Genomic DNA, 16881 nt, shown 5'->3' with positions numbered 1-16881 from the left:
TATAAGTGTCAGGTAACTTTAAATCACATCAAATTTAACAAGCAGCCATGCAACATTACTATTAAGTGGTATGTACATTTTAGATCTCAGGAGGCTTTTTGATGCATAAATTGGTGGGAATTTCAAATTCATATTTCTTCTGTATAAGCCTGTATTATCTTTTCTGTCAGAAAAGATTAGGGAGCTCTTGTTTTATTGCAGGACTCCTAATTTTCATGCAGTTCCAGGGAAGAGAACATATCCTGTAAAATACATATTCCAGACAACTAAAGCTTAACTCAAAAAGAACTATGTTTGTTTTAACTATTTTGACCTAAGTATTAAATGGATCATATACTTTTATACTTTCTTAGGATATATTAAAACATTTTGATTTTTCCTTGGTAATTTAGAGTTATAAACTATTTTTCCCGTTTTTTATTTTTATAATTGTTTATTGATAGTTGATGTACAATATCATATAAGTTTCAGGCGTACAATATAGTGATTCACAATTTTTAAAGGTTATACATTTATAGTTATTATAAAATATCGGCTATACTCCCTGTTTGTACAGTATATCCTTGTAGCTTTTTTTTTAACTTTTTATTTATTTTATTTTATTTATTTATTTATTTGTTTTGGCGGTATGTGGGCCTCTCACTGCTGTGGCCTCTCCCGTTGAGGAGCACAGGCTCTGGACGCGCAGGCTCAGCGGCCATGGCTCACGGGCCCAGCCGCTCCGCGGCATGTGGGATCTTCCCGGACCGGGGCACGAACCCGTGTCCCCTGCATCGACAGGCGGACTCTCAACCACTGCGCCACCAGGGAAGCCCTAAACTTTTTATTTTATATTGGATTATACTTGATTAACAATGTTGTGATAGTTTTAGGTGTACAGCAAAGTGACTTTAGTTATACGTATACATGTATCTATTCTTTTTCAAGTTCTTTTCCCATTTAGGTTGTTATATAATATTGAGCAGAATTCCCTGTGCTATTTTCCCCTATTTTAAATGGCCCCTGACCTGTATTTTTCTGGAATTGTGTCTTTGCCAGCTTTTCTTACAACTGAGTGTTCTAACACTCCTTAACTTCTTTTATTTCTAATTTTCTAGTCAGTAATATGTTAGTAAGAATGGAATGTGGTCAGGGGGAAAAAATGAGGTAACCAAGCTGACTGAATCAAGTATATAACATTTCTGTACACAATACAGCATCACTGGAGTTAACTAGGGTGTCTCCCACCTCTTACACAAATGAAATGCTTTGTGACGGAAATGGCTCTTTAAAAAACTGTCACTGTTAACTGTATACAGATAAGGGGGGTGGGAGGAGCGCCAAATAGGGAGATGGCACAGTGCTGAGCAGAAGTGTTAGAGTTCAGTTTTCCACGCTTTCATGTAGGAGTTATTCCGAGCTTAAGTTCCTCACAGACCTTTGTCTGACTTCTGAGATCTTACATCTCTCTTCACCGTCTGTTTTCAGTTGCAGAAAGTCTAGATAGAGACAGTTTTGCTGTTTATTTTTAAAGGAAACTTCGTACTGTATATTTTGCTTCCAGTCTCTTGAAGATAATTTGAATTCACCCCTGGGTTTAGGACTGTAGGACTATATGCTGTAGTCACAGCAATTCAGATATTAACTCTTAATCTTGTAAATTCCAGCTGGAAGGAATAAAACAGAGAGTCAAAAAGTGTTTCCACAGCTGAGAAATTAAGACCATAAAACATTCCTTTTTCAATTATAGTTGTTTTCTTTTGTGTATTTAGAGGCAGCACTAAAAGAGGGAGTCAGGAATCTTATTTCAGGAGCCAGTAGAACGGCTAATACTATGAAAGAGAAACTTTGTTGCAGTTTACAACCATAGGAACCATCAAATAGAATAAAATAGAACAAACATGAGTATTTCCATATGTGTCATAATAAGAGCATTAAGAGCATTACTACTTTATAATTTAGTTATCCTGATTTATAGTTTGGCGTTTCATATCAGAAGTGTCTTTTTCTCTTATCAGATCAGTTATTGTTTAATATTATGTAAATATAGTGTGAAATAAGTGTCAGTGAACTTGTGTAGATTTGTGAACCTCTCCAAAATAGGACAGATGTTTTCCTGAAAGCTAGGTATACTTAACATAGAACATTTGAAAATTGTTTCTAAAAGTGTTCACAATTGAACAATTTCTTAGGATAGGACTAAGATGGATGGATTTTTATTTATTTTCGTCATGCTCCAAAACATAGGTGAGAATCAGCTCTAAAACCTAGTTATGAGTATAGTAGTGAAGAAGAGGGTGTTAGTCTCCCAAGGATTAAGGAAAGCTGGGGTGGGAATTCCCCGGCGGTCCAGTGGTTTCACTGCCGAGGGCCCAGGTTCAAGGTCAGTCCCTGGTCGGGGAGCTAAGACCCCACAGCCACATGGCACAGCCAAAAGAAAAGAAAAGCTGGGTTTGAGCCATACTCCGTACCTAGAAAAGTTCTTTGTTCCCAGCGGCAGTTATACACTGCGGGACCGATTCTAGGTACTGTTGGGGAACAGAAAAAGATGGGGACACGTGGTCCCTCTCTGAGCTGTCAGTCTAGTGAGCTAAGACGAGACACAAGAACGGACCAAAGGAAGCTGATTACTATATATGCCAAAGGAGAAGTTTGTGTGTTCACAGGAGGAAACGATTTGGGAAGCAAAAGTGAGGTGGAGGGAGTTTCCCGTTCTGCTCTGGCCGGTCTTCTGCTGGCAGGCAGGGTCATGGACACGAGGGTGTGTCCAGAGCAACGTCCTGGTGGCGGTTCTTCAGCTCCCTGGGGCTCGGGAGGTGGTGAGCGCACCAGCAGTGGTCGTGGGAGCTTCTTGATTCTGACACCCTCATCTCTGGGTCCCAGATACAATGGAGATGGGAGAGGTGGTGAGACTTAGGGTATATTTCAAAGGAACTGATCAGGGCTTCCCTGGTGGCGCAGTGGTTGGGAGTCCGCCTGCCAATGCAGGGGACGTGGGTTCGACCCCTGGTCCGGGAAGATCCCACATGCCGCGGAGCAATTAGGCCCATGTGCCACAACTACTGAGCCTGCACTCTAGAACCCACGAGCCACAACTGCTGAAGCCCGCATGCCTGGAGCCCGTGCTCCACAACGGGAGAAGCCACTGCGCTGGGAGGCCCACGCACTGCAGCAAAGAGTAGCCCCCGCTGCAACTGGAGAAAGCCCGCGTGCAGCAACGAAGACCCAACTCAGCCAACAAATTAATTAATTAATTAAAAAATTTTTAAAAAGGAACTGATCAAGCAGATTCGCTGGTGAATTGTGTGGGAGAAAGGGAGAAGTCAAGCATGACAAGCAAGTTTTCAGTTGTCCCTGTCAGGGCCATGGGGAGAAGATGTAATGAGGGAGCATTGGAAAAAGACAACTGAGGTGGACACCACTTCCAAACTACTGGTTTGTCATACGTATTTGTTACCTAGAAATATCATTCGCCATGTTTAAAATCTTTACCAGGCAAGAGAATACTGCTGACGTTGCCCTGTATCTGCTTTATAAACTGCTTGAGGGGCAACGTGGTAGCACACCATCTCGTCCTCGCAGTTACACTGTGGGCTCTGGGGTCACACTGCCTGGTCTCCAGGCTCTTCCTTACACTAGATGTGTCACCTCAAGCCAGTCCTTTCTCCTTTCTGAGTCCCATTTCCACACCTGTAAAATGAGGATGATAGTAGTACCTACCTCAGGGTGGCGGTAGGGTTCAAGTGTGACGTACAGAGAGCTCACAGTGATGGTGCTTGTTCAGTTTTAGCCATTATTACTGTTTCTCTTGCCAGTTCTCTGTACTGCTAAGCAGTTCCCTCTTCTCACACAAGTAGACAAACTCTTTTTTTTTTTTTTTTTTGCGGTACGCGGGCCTCTCACTGTTGTGGTCTCTCCCGTTGCGGAGAACAGGCTCCGGACGCGCAGGCTCAGCGGCCATGGCTCACGGGCCCAGCCGCTCCGCGGCATGTGGGATCCTCCTGGACCGGGGCACGAACCCGTGTCCCCTGCATCGGCAGGCGGACTCTCAACCACTGCGCCACCAGGGAAGCCCGACAAACTCTTTTTAAAAATACATTTTAACAATCCAGTCTCTCTAGAGAATATATTACAGACACGAGTCACTGTCAGCCTCATAGTATCTCTTGGAAATGCTGTAACCACCTTGTTCCCTGTCTGTTGAGTACTTCAGGGTAATCAAGAGGGTCTGTTGACTATCTAGTAGACACTGCCTGGTGCTGTGACACGTGCTTCCAATGCACTAAGGACACATGATCCTCCCACCCCCTACTTCTGCCTCAGAACTGAGATGTGGTACACATTTTTTTCTAGAACAGAGAAATATCAATATATTGCCAGACTTAAAACAAGAAGGGGAAGTCACGGTGAATCTGAAACTAAGAAATCCTTGAGAAAATGAAAACATCAGGGATCAAATTGAAGAGAGAAGCTGCAGCCTGAAACACCGGTGGCAGGTGCGTGAGCGAACACTACCCTAAAATGTGGGAGCCGTGCCGGGGAGGCACCGCGCCGGGGAGGCACCGTGCCAGGGAGGCACTGTTCCGGGGAGGCCCCGTACCACTGCAAGTGGTGGAACCTTGGGCCAGGACGGGCTTGGGCAACTCACAGGGGGATTACATGGGGCGCTGTAGTGGGAACAGCCAAGCCAGCAGGTCCACCTGCATCACATACACACACATCCCCGTCTCACGCCCTCTAGGGTGGGGGAAACCCGTATCCTCCAGTAGCAAGAATGAGAATACCCAGTCCAGAAGACCAGCCATCAAGGTACCCTCTTCAGTGGCACATCTTTTTTGCCAGTGAAAGCACTGCCTCTCCCTTTAGGCGGGCTGCACAGGCAGGGGCAGCAGGTGGTCTACCCAGGGGATCTCAGTAGCAAAGGGGAGGAGCTCCCAGGCAGGAATAACCGAACAGTTCAGGAGAGCCCAATGGAAGAAAACAAGTTCACAGAATTTACCACCAAGGAAACAATTGACAGAAAAAAAGATGCTCCATGCTTACAGTTTTGAGTACTGGAGCTATCCACTGGCCCAGAAGTCACACCGAGTGCTGTACAAAACCTGGCTGATGGAGTCAAGTCACAGAACATTTTACTTTTTGTGCACCCAAACCCAATTACGATTCCCCAGGACCGAACCTTGGAGAAAGCACTACTTTATTTTTCCTCAAGGCTCTTCTTCCTATAACAATAGATTTGATTCAAAGACACGTAGACTAATCTTATTACTGATAAACCTTTCTCCACAATGTGTTCTCTCCCTGTGGCATACTGTCCTGAGACAGTGAACCTAGAACCTGCTATCTGCATGGATGGGAAGAAAGGGAAAAGTATACCGAATACTCTACATCTCATGTGATGTTTTGCATTTCCACCTGAAACGTTACACGGCCCACCATCAGCATTTATTCATTCCACAGACTTTTGGAACCAGACACCAAGACTACAAAGTAATTGAAAAGGAAGGTGAATAGGAATTTGGGAGTAATATATACACACTATTACATGTAAAATAAACAACAAGGACCTACTGCCTAGCATTGGGAAGTCTACTCAATATTTTGTAATAACCTATATGGGAAAAGAATCTGAAAAAGAATATATATATGTATAACTGAATCACTTTGCTGTATACCTGAAACTAATACAACATTGTAAGTCAACACTACTTCAGGTACATACATCCAATACTTAAAAAAAAAAAAACTTTTATCACGGAAAAGTGCAAACACCTGCATCTTCAAGGCGCCATCTGGTACTTTCTAAAGTCTGTTTCACGGGTGTATAAGATGAAAGTTGGGGAAAGATGTCAGTTAAATTTATGCTTTCTCTTCGCTAAAACAAAAAGCAAAATACAATACACCGTGGGAAAGACGCTGTTGTAAGAATTCCACAGCAGACAGAGAGAGGAGAGGCTCCGGACCTCCACGGCCAGCATTATGTAGGCAAGGATGAGCTGGGTGTGGGCCCAGGTGAGAGTTCTGTAGAGCACCCGCATCGGCCCGGATCTGATGAACACATTGGCAAAGGTGTGAATCAGGTAGTCGGCTTCCACCATCACAGCCCAGCAGAGGAAACCAAACACCTGTCCCGGGTGGAGTCCGTGCCACCAAGCCGAGAAGACGAACGTCTGCAACAAGGGCCAGGTCCTGCCCTGCTGGAAAACGAGGCGTCGGAGCCACCGAGCTGTGCTCTGGTTCCACTTTCTGGTGAACAGAGCTATCCTGTGGGTTGTTTCCAGCGTCCAAATGTCCGCATCAGGGATGTATCCCTCCTCACTGGGGCTCTGACCAAACTCAGATCCAAAGCCCGCTGCGTAGAGGAGGGAGTCATCCAGGAGCCAGTGGGAGTAGTAGGTGAGTTTGAGGAGCCCGGCAGTGGACCATGTGACATAGACGCACTGCAGTTGCCGGCAGTCCGTCAGTCCTGCCCCTGCGCTCACCGCCCGCCTCACCACGACCTTCAGACACTCTAGTCCCAGAATCTGCAGACCCCTCCGGGTCAGAGCCCAGAAAGAGTGCCTGGGATACAAACTGCTGGGCCCTTGAACACGAGCCTGAAATCTCTGGAAGGAACACAGGGGGCCTCCTAGGAGAGCAGGGAAAAAGAGCAAGTAGCTGAAATAGGGCAGAGCTCCCCACAGATGCTCAGACAAAGAGCTCCTGTTCCTGATGCCTCCTCCTGCTGCTGCTGCTGCCACTTTCCCCTCTCGAATGTCCAGAGACAGGGATGTGACCCTCTGGGTCAAGAGCATGAGGGAAGAAAGAGTGACGCAGAACCTGAAAGAGATTTTTTTTTAATGTAAAAACACTCCACGTTTACTTTATCCCCTTGCAGTGCCTCACCCAAGACCCAATGGCAGGGACTTCCCTAGCGCGGTCCAGTGGCTAAGACTCCATGCTCCCAATGCAGGGGGCCCGGGTTTGATCCCTGGTCAGGAAACTAGATCCTGCATGCATGCTGCCACTAAGAGTCTGCAGGCCGCAACTAAAGATCCCACGTTCCACAACTAAGACCTAGCCCAGCCAAATAAATATTGGAAAAAAAAAAAAAAAGACCCAGTGGCAAATGGGTGGCTCTGAACAATTAAGACCAATCTCATGGCCTGCAGTTCCCCCACAAAGACTCTTGGATTAATCCAGAACCACAGGCTCCTCCGAGCAGGATGGAAAGGTAAATGGAGAAATGAATCATTAGAGAGGCAAATAAATGAATGATGAGGAATATTATGGTGAAACGTTGATTATCGTATTTCTAAGAATACCTTATAAAGATTAGGATCGAGAATCAGGGAGAAATTTGTCACAGAAGAAACAAGACCTTAGTTCTGTTTAGTCTTAGTTCTTCCTCTAGACACTAGAGGAAGTTGGAGATTTGGACTGTGAACCAGTCCCTGACTGCAAGATTCTGAAGGCTTTGGGATTTGGGCTGAGGAAGGGTGAGTCAAGCTAGAGGTTCAGGGTGTATCCTGAGTCAGTAGCAATTTGAGCTGTGTTCTTAACCAATCACCTGACCTGTTCCTGCATCACCATCACACAGTAGAGAAGATCCTGCTGACCATGGAGAAAATCAATGAAAATTACAGTGACACACTCTACAGTCAGGAACACTGTCCTGTGGGGAGAAAATGGCTCTGTTTCCCAACCGTTGCTGCTTCTGTGTCTGAGAACTTAAGGACAACTGACCTCCTTACTTGACCTATCAAACAGTAAGCGAAGTAGCCACCAAATGCCACTAACCCCTGTTCAGTCAGTCCTCTTCTGTTAAGGGCTGAATGTGTCCTCCCCCACCCCAAATTCATATGTCGGGGTCCTAACCTCCAGCACCTCAGAATATGTATATTTGGGGATGGGTCTTTAAGAGGTAATTAAGGTAAAATGAGGTCATGAGGGTGGGCCCTAACCCAAGATGACTGGTTTCCATATAAGAAGAGAGAAGGACACAGACACACATAGAGGGAAGACCATGTGAAAGCAGAGGGAGAAGACGGTATCTACAAGCCAAGGAGAGAGGCCTCAGGAGAAGCTGAACCTGCCAACACTTTGACCTTGGACTTCCAGCCTCCAGAGGAAGTAAATGTTTGCTGTTGAAGCCACCCTGTCTGCAGTACTTTGTATGAGAGCCAGAGCAAACTAACACATCTTCCCGCTTCAGCTCAGGTTCAGCCTCCCTCCTGTGCAGCCAGATTCTTCAACTTGCTCCTCCAGCCCCTATCAGGTCCGGGCTTCTTCCTGAAATCCTAAGTCACCACATCGCGGTCAGTACTCCCCACTCCCTATCCACCCACCATCTTGCCTCTTCTTCAGAGAAGCAGGCCCTGGAGCCTTTGGAGAAAACAGTCAGAATAAAGAATAGGATTCTGGGTGTGGGAGGGATGGCAGAGTAAGGCAACCCACGGCAGCTAGAATCAGAGAGGTGACCCCCTCGACAGGTCACCGCTCCAGTTCACCGTGCGACCATGAAGCCAGTCCAATGGTGATCACGGCGAGAGCCAGGAACAGATGGCAGAGACGCCTGTTTCCCTCTAATCCTGGTGATCTCACTGGCTCAGGAAAACAACGTCCCTAGACTGTAATTAGCGCCCTATTTTTTTTCTTCCTGGATTGAGTGACTTCCCTTTTTCTGGGGGATGGAAGAGCTGAGTGTCAGTGAAAGTAAAACTCTTGCAGAGCAGGTGTGTGGGAAGGCAGCAAAGGTTTATGGTAGATTTATACCTTTCCTGTCCTACTGAAACAGCGGGGAAGCTGCCGGCTATGTGTCTAAACTACCTACACTGAGGTGTGTGTACTCTGCTTAGTCACCTGCAGGCCGGCCTCATCTGTGGGCCCTGGGACTCCTGGTTCACCCCCTTTCTCGGGCACAATGTGAATTACAGCTAGTGTCAGGCACTGTGCCATGCAGGCAGCACATGGTAGTTAGTAGGAGATTAGTCATACAATGACACTTACATTCATTCATTAACTCTAACCTAAGGGGCTTGCAAGATAGGTATTGCTATCCCCCCAACACACACTTACACACACCCTTTATTTCAGGAAAAGACATTGAGGCTGAGAGAGGTTGACTGACTCACTCAAGATCACACTGATGGGATGCGGAAGAATTTGGATTCAAAGTCCACGCCCAGGTCCTCCCCACCAGCACCCCGGTGCACGCAAACCCTGGTGGGCTCCGTAGGAACACAGGAACGGGCTGCTTTACCTCGTGGAAGGAGCTTCTTGCAGATAATACTCCGTATAGTGCAGACCCAGGTGGCACAGCGTCTGCCAGCTCATCTGAAAGAGGAAAGTCAGCCTGTGGACGTCCTGGGGGCCCAGCGAGTAGATCAGGACCACGGTGCACAGAGCGGGGATGAAGACCAGCACAGCGAAGGAACCCATGGCGGCTACTGCCAGGGCTCCTCCTACCACCAGGAGGAACAGGTACCTGGAACACAGAACGCCTTGGGGCAGTGCGACAGATGAGTCACTTCCCATGGCAGCCCATCTGTGGAACCCAGTGGAGGTGGGCGCCCCCTCACCCCTACAGAAGTCACACTGTTGTCACTCTGCAGTATTCCTCCTGTTCTGAAGGAGAGAAACATGGAGGGTAGAGGCAGAGTCCATTTGTAAACCACTTCTGCAGGAGACAAATCTTGACTTCTGCCTCTGGGACCCTGGGCACCCCTCTTTGATGTCTGCCCAACCAGTGGGGAGACACCTGCCCCCAACAATCCTGTGGGGACCGGTCTGGAATGTTTCCCAGTGGGGTCACACCCAGCCCTGCGCTTGCTGCCCCACCAAAGTGATGGGAATCTAGGATCCAGGATCCAGGAGGACTCTAGACATCATCTCATACAGATGAGTCTCTTCCCTTTCCACAGCGCTGCACACCCTGGCCCTCAATGCCTCCCTTTGATAAGTGTTTGAGAACTCAATTACAAAGTCTTTAAGTGTATCGTTTAATAATTTTTGTCGTCTGCATACATAGTTTAGCCTGTTCTCCAAATTCATACAAATAAAACCATACGGTATTTGCTTATTTGAGTAAAGCTCCTATCATTAGTATAATATTTTGTTTTTTTAATTTATTGAAGTATAGTTGATTTACAATGTTTCAGGTGTACAGCAAAGTGATTCAGTTATACATATGTATACTCCTTTTCAGATTTTTTTCTAGCATAGGTTATGATAAGATATTGAGTATAGTTCCCTGTGCTATACAGTAGGTTCTTGTTGTCTGTTTTATATATAGTAGTGTGTATATGTTAATCCCGAACTCCAAATTTATCTCTACCCCCTCCCCAGCTATCCCTTTGGTAACCATAGTTTGTTTTCTATGTCTGTGAGTCTATGGTCTATCTCTGTTTTGTAAATAAGTTCATTTGTATCATTTTTTAGATTCTACATGTAAGTGATACCATGATATTTGTCTTTATATCTACCCTTAATCCTCTCTACTGTACGTTAAGTTCTCATGACTTGGTGCTTTTTGCAATGTTGTAAATACCTGTTGTAAATACATCAGTGAAGTGGTTTGTGGAGCATGCCTCCTTTGGAAGCCAGCGGATGCCCTCTGGATCTGCAGAGGCACCGGCGTTTCCATATTATGAGGACTCAGCTCTTCTTTCCACAGTATATGGAGATTTGTTTGTTTTTTCCTTTTAACTGGTGCCTAGTTAAGAAATCTGAACAAAGAGGCCAGAAAAAAAATCTGAAACAGGGACTGAGTGGTCAGGGACAGGAAAAGTGAATGAATCTCTATGTCACAGGGTATAGATCATGGTTCCTTGGCCTGTGACGCACACGCCTTTGCAAGAATTTCTTTCTTTCTTGAGGGAGACGGCAGGTGCTTCAGTGTGCGAGGCTCTATTCCACAGGCCCTGGCCATTCCTGAGCTTCAGACTATGCTTGGGATGACTCCTCCTCTACCCGCCCAAGCCTTCGCCTCCCTGCCATCGGAAAATAGGGGAGAACACTTATTCCTTACACAGCAGAGGTGAAACATGAAACAGTGCCCTTTCCCAAAGCAGCTGCCCTGGGGATTTGTAAACATTATTATGTCTACACATGTACAATGCAGGATGCATGATTTTTTGGAGTGCTTATTTTATTCTGGGCATTGGGCCAATAATTCTTTTATATGAAATATCTTCATTTAATGCTTAAAACAATCCCATGAGGTCGGCATTATTATTTCCATTTTACAGATGAACTCAGAGCGTTTATCCACATACACAAGGACACTCAGGAAGTGAGGGACCAGGACTCACCAGGCTAACTCCCAAAGCCAGCAATCTTAACCTATGGGAATTAGCCCTTATTTTTGCATTTGTTTTGCTTTATTGTTTGTGATTCTTTCTCAATAGGAAACTTTTTTTTTTAACAACTGCTTCCCTCGTCTCCTAAACAGAGGTAAAGTGCCATTAACCAGTTGTGACGATGTAATAACCTGCCATAGTTTAATCGAGCTCAGCCATCCTGGTTGCTAGAAACAGCTAGATTTTACTTATGAATCCCCAATATATAAAAATCCTAGTTTCCAAAATAAGTGAATTATTAAGAGGTAGAACTTCGGCAATGGATTTTCACTTTACAAAAGGATATTCCATAGAACCTTTTTTTAAAAATAGGGACTGTCTCTAATGTATTGAATTTACCAGGTATAAAAAAATCATTTCGATCAAGTTATCAAATCTCTAGTGACAATAATTTTGGATCCCACGTAGAGATAAAACTAATCGAACAAAATTTATTTTGACTTTTTTCATTTCTCTGAGAAATCATACGAAGGCATTAAAAAAATCACATAGTTGTATATTTAATAAAATTTAATTTTATTGAAAACGATAGAATTCCATGAAATTAAGACTGTTCAAGAACATCTGGGGCATATGGTTGATTTATAGATGCATCTATTTGGGGAATTCCTATATCACCCCGACATCCCTCTGTCCCCCATTTATTTTCGTCCTTGTCCTACTTAACGTGACCCTATCAAACTTTGGCTGAGTCAATGCAGACATGATGTCAATTTCCAGTTCCGATTCACTCTATTAGACATAATCATGATCGAGCAATGAATAATTGGTGGCAGTGATGATAACTTAAAAACAACCAGTGTAATTAGTATTTAATATTCACATCTGCACTCCAACCTGGGCTTTTTGATCTACTATAGTATTCATAGACGTAAGAGCAAAATTAGCCATCAAACCTACCTGGCATGAGTGGAAAATGAATCCATAATGCAGAGATAATTAAAGAGAAGCGCAAAAGGAAAAGCAGCCCCTTGATAAAGTGATACAGGATGGAGGAAGAACAGCTGAAGCCAATCCATCATGAACTGGAACAAAAGATACTGTCCTTTCCAGAATCCTTAACGGATGCTTTCCTGGAAATCCCAACCAGGTTCTCTTTGATCTTTTTATATGGTTTAGGAAGGCCTGGCTGAGCAAAAGGCAAACAAAAGCACTGGAGATAAGCAGTATAAAAGTTGACTTTCTGATAAAGGGAACTCACTATAGAAACCAAAACGCATCTGGTGTTAGATTACCTAGTAAGGATATGTATGAAAAGCATTGCTTTCAGAAGTTCTGGTTTTGTTTATACACTGCAGTATTTGCCTTTCCAGTCATCTGACTTTCATATTCTTCTCACTAAGTAAATGGAAAATCTCATTTTCCAATTGTGGACAGGCAACTCACCCGACTGGGGAGGGGGAACGAACTGTGAGGAAGGGAGGCCGGTTCTCCCTCCCAACCCTTTCCTCCTTAGGCTCTTTATACTATTTCCTTATGCTATTTCTTCTTTTTTTTTATAGTACCTAGTCACCACCCTTTATATACCTATTTCTCGATTAGTTTATTGCCCGTCTCCCTGCTCCCTGAGCTCTGCAAGGGAGGAATTTGTTTTGTTTATTGCTGTACCCCACTACATATAGAACAGTGCTGGATGCGTACGATGTACTCAGTAAGTGCCTGTTAACATTTGAAAGGTTTTAAGGAAGCTAAAGTGTGGAGAGGAACATTTAAAGAGAAGCTCTTCTTTAGGGCGTGGACAAGAAATCCAAGAGACACTGCCTACAAGCAAGACAAGAACAAGAGGCCAGGGCTTCCCTGGTGGCGCAGTGGTTGAGAGTCCGCCTGCCAATGCAGGGGACACGGGTATGGCCGCTGAGCCTGCGCGTCCGGAGCCTGTGCTCCGCAACGGGAGAGGCCACAGCAGTGAGGGGCCCGCGTACCGCGAAAAAGAAAAGAACAAGAGGCCATTTCTTGACGGGTAGAGGTCTATCTACTGAGCCCAGAGCATTACAACGCCATCCCAGACCAACCACTTTTCATCTCTGAAGGCACATGCAAGAGCAAGCAGCCTTAAATAAGGAACAGGAGAGTATAGCCTGATTCAAAAGCATCTTAAGGGCAAGGACCCCCCTGTTAGTGGGAGACAGCTCTGCTCAGAAGAGAAAACATGAAAGAGAGCCTCCAATTAGCTAGGGAACTCTGAGCAAATCAGTCACTTCTCCGAGACTGAACATCTTCATCTTAAAATTCTATATAATAATGACTGTTATTCAGCAGAATTGTGTTGTCTTCAACAGAACTGTTATGAAGATTAGATAACATATGTAAAAGCATGGAGGATAAAGCTGGTTGGTTGAATGTAGTTGAAGGTAACACAATTGAATAATAAAAATGATGAGCATTACTGGGCTACCATTTTATTTATTATTTTTTTAAATAAATTTATTTATTTATTTATTTTTGGCTGTGTTGGGGGTTTTTTTTGTTGTTGCTGCTCGCGGGCTTTCTCTAGTTGCAGCGAGCGGGGGCTACTCTTCGTTGTGGTGCGCAGGCTTCTCATTGCAGTGGTTTCTCTTGTTGTGGAGCACGTATTCTAGGTGTGCGGGCTTCAGTAGTTGTGGCTCGCGGGCTCTAGAGCACAGGCTCGGTAGTTGTGGCTCACGGGCCTAGTTGCTCCGCGGCATGTGGGATCTTCCCAGACCAGGGCTCGAAACCGTGTCCCCTGCATTGGCAGGCAGATTCTTAACCACTGTGCCACCAGGGAAGTCCCTGGGCTACCATTTTATGACAGACCTGTGCTAAGCACTTGGAATAGAAGGATGAATAAGATACGGTTCCTGCCCTCAAGTAGCTCTGAATCTACTAGGGAGAAGGAAATGGCAACAAATACTTGCATTAAAGAACTACAGGTGCAGTATACCACTGGCACACAGTACTGGACAAACAAAGAAGCAATCATCTGCAGAGATAAGGAATCTTTAAAATGCAGGGGAAGTGGGGAAGGGGGAATGCTTACATTGGCTCTGGAAGGATGTTTCCAAACAGATGGATAATTTATTCCAGGCCACAGATGGCACAAAGACCTAGACAAACAGTAGAGCAATTAATGGGAGAAAAGGGCTCCCTAAGCAATGAATAAGCTCACATCGTAGTAAACATATTAAAATGCAACCACAAGCCCCATTAAATATACTTGCTAGGTTCAGAAGAATTGAGTTGCACTTAGTTTGTTAGGGAAAAGGTTATGCTTTTTGTCATTGAATTAAATATTTATTAATCCTTACTTGTACTTTCTGCATTTTGGAATCAGCATATTTTATTTGCAGGTCTCAAACATTTTATAGGTTCCCCGAAAGGCTTACAGGCCCTAGACACTGTAGCTAATGTTGATAAAATGGTCCTTTTTACAAGCATGCCATGATGGTTAATTCTGTGTCAACTCAGGCTATGCTGCCCAGCTGTTTGGTCATCACCAGTCTAACTATTGCAGCGAAGGTATTTTTAAGATGAGATTAAAATCAGATTTAAAACAGTAGACTTTTAGTAAAACATATTACCATCCAAAATGTGGGGGGTGACTTCCAAAATATGGGGGGTGACTTCCCTGGTGGTGCAGTGGTTAAGAATCCGCCTGTCAATGCAGGAGACACGGGTTCGAGCCCTGGTTTGGGAAGATCCCACGTGCCGAGGAGCAAGTAAGCCCGTGCGCCACAACTACTGAGCCTGCACTCTAGAGCCCGCGAGCCACAACTACTGAGCGCACATGCTGCCACTACTGAAGCCCCCACGCCTAGAGCCCGTGCTCCGCAACAAGAGAAGCCACCGCAATGAGAAACCCGCGCGCCACAACAAAGAGTAGCCCCCGCTCCCCGCAACTAGAGAAAGCCCGCGCGCAGCAATGACGACCCAACACAGCCAAAAATAAATAAATAAAATAAACAAAATGTGGGTGGGCCTCATCCAATCAGCTGAAGGCCTTAAGAGCAAAGACTGAGGTTCCCCCCCACCCCCCGACGCAGAAAGCAATTCTGCCTCATAGAAACCCTGCCTGAATTTCCCACTTGTAGATTTTGGATTTGAGACTGCAAGATCAACTTCTTCCAGCCTGGGGTTCTACGTAACTGCGTGAGCCAGTTCCTTAAAATAAACGTGCGTCTCCCACGGCTTCTGCTTCTCTGGAGAACACTAGCACCCATGCCATGGAGGTCTTTTTTTTTTTTTTAACATCTTTATTGGAGTATAATTGCTTTACAATGGTGTGTTAGTTTCTGCTGTATAACAAAGTGAATCAGCTATACATATACATATAACCCCATATCTCCTCCTTCTTGCGTCTCCCTCCCTCCCACCCTCCCTATCCCACCCCCCTAGGGGGTCACAAAGCACGGAGCTGATCTCCCTGTGCCATGCAGCTGCTTCCCACTTGTTATCTACTTTATGTTTCTTAGTGTATATAAGCCCATGCCACTCTCTCACTTCATCCCAGCTTCCCCTTCCCCCTCCCCGTGTCCTCAAGTCCATTCTCTACGTCTGTGTCCTTATTCCTGTCCTGCCCCTAGGTTCTTCAGAAACTTTTTTTTTTTTTAGATTCCATATATATGTGTTAGCATATGGTATTTATTTTTCTCTTTCTGACTTACTTCACTCTGTATGACAGACTCTAGGTCCATCCACCTCACTACAAATAACTCCATTTCTTTTTATGGCTGAGTAATATTCCATGGTATATATGTGCCACATCTTCTTTATCCATTCATCTGTCGATGGACACTTAGGTTGCTTCCGTGTCCTGGCTATTGTAAGTAGAGCTGCAATGAACATTGTGGTACATGACTCTGTTTGAATTATGGTTTTCTCAGGGTATATGCCCAGTAGTGGGATTGCTGGGTCATATGGTAGTTCTATTTTTAGTGTTTTAAGGAACCACCATACTGTTCTGTATAGTGGCTGTATCAATTTACATTCCCACCAACAGTGCAAGAGGGTTCCCTTTTCTCCACACCCTCTCCAGCATTTACTGTTTGTAGATTTTTTGATGATGGCCATTCTGACTGGGCCATGGAAGTCTTTCAAATTAATTTAGACAGACATTGCTTAAAAATGAATAGGTGTTTACATGCTTGGAGACAACAGGATGTTTTAAATTCATCCATATATTTATTCAACAATTTTTTTTTGAGTATCAACTATGTGTCAGGTACTGTGGTCAGTGAGTAAAGAGTAGGGACAAACTCATATGGCCTTACTTTCATGGAACTTAGTCTTTGGGGGAGGTGGGAAAAGAAATACAGCTGGTGATGGATGCTATCCTTATCCCTTGGAGATAACCAACAGTATAGCAAGAGTGACCTATTTTTTAAAAAATTTTATTTTATATTGGACTATAGTTGATTTACAATATTTTACTAGTTTCAGGTGTATAGCAAAGTGATTCAGTTATATATATACATATAAGAGTGACCTAGTTCTGACTCAGTGGTCAGAGAGGCTTCTCTGAGAATGAAGGTCAGTTTCTTGTATCAACTGAGCTGGGCTACAGTTCTCAGTTATTCAATCAAACGCCAGTCTAGGTGATGTAGTG

General features: G+C 44.7%; 1 protein-coding gene across 1 annotated transcript; it reads right to left on the bottom strand.

The window, feature by feature from the left end:
• Window positions 1-5828: 5828 nt before the first annotated feature.
• Window positions 5829-12337, bottom strand: MBOAT4 (membrane bound O-acyltransferase domain containing 4). The gene is made up of 3 exons (XM_060136569.1): window positions 12219-12337; window positions 9221-9445; window positions 5829-6798 (listed from the first exon to the last, which is right to left on the bottom strand). The coding sequence occupies exons 1-3, from the start codon at window positions 12335-12337 to the stop codon at window positions 5829-5831; spliced, it is 1314 nt and encodes a 437-aa protein (XP_059992552.1).
• Between the last annotated feature and the right edge of the window lie 4544 nt (window positions 12338-16881).

This window comes from Lagenorhynchus albirostris, chromosome 21 (genome assembly GCF_949774975.1).
Source record: "Lagenorhynchus albirostris chromosome 21, mLagAlb1.1, whole genome shotgun sequence".
In the NCBI taxonomy this organism is placed as follows: domain Eukaryota; kingdom Metazoa; phylum Chordata; class Mammalia; order Artiodactyla; family Delphinidae; genus Lagenorhynchus; species Lagenorhynchus albirostris.
This window is presented reverse-complemented; position numbering and strand designations above follow the sequence as displayed.

What these genes read in the sequence shown, in the direction of transcription:
- MBOAT4 (XM_060136569.1), bottom strand. Translation starts at nt 12,337, where the DNA reads ATGGATTGGCTTCAGCTGTTCTTCCTCCATCCTGTATCACTTTATCAA. An exon ending in TCATTTTCCACTCATGCCAG is followed by an intron (nt 9,446 to 12,218) that starts GTAGGTTTGATG and finishes TCTGTGTTCCAG; the next exon opens with GTACCTGTTCCTCCTGGTGG. An exon ending in CAAGAAGCTCCTTCCACGAG is followed by an intron (nt 6,799 to 9,220) that starts GTAAAGCAGCCC and finishes AATCTCTTTCAG; the next exon opens with GTTCTGCGTCACTCTTTCTT.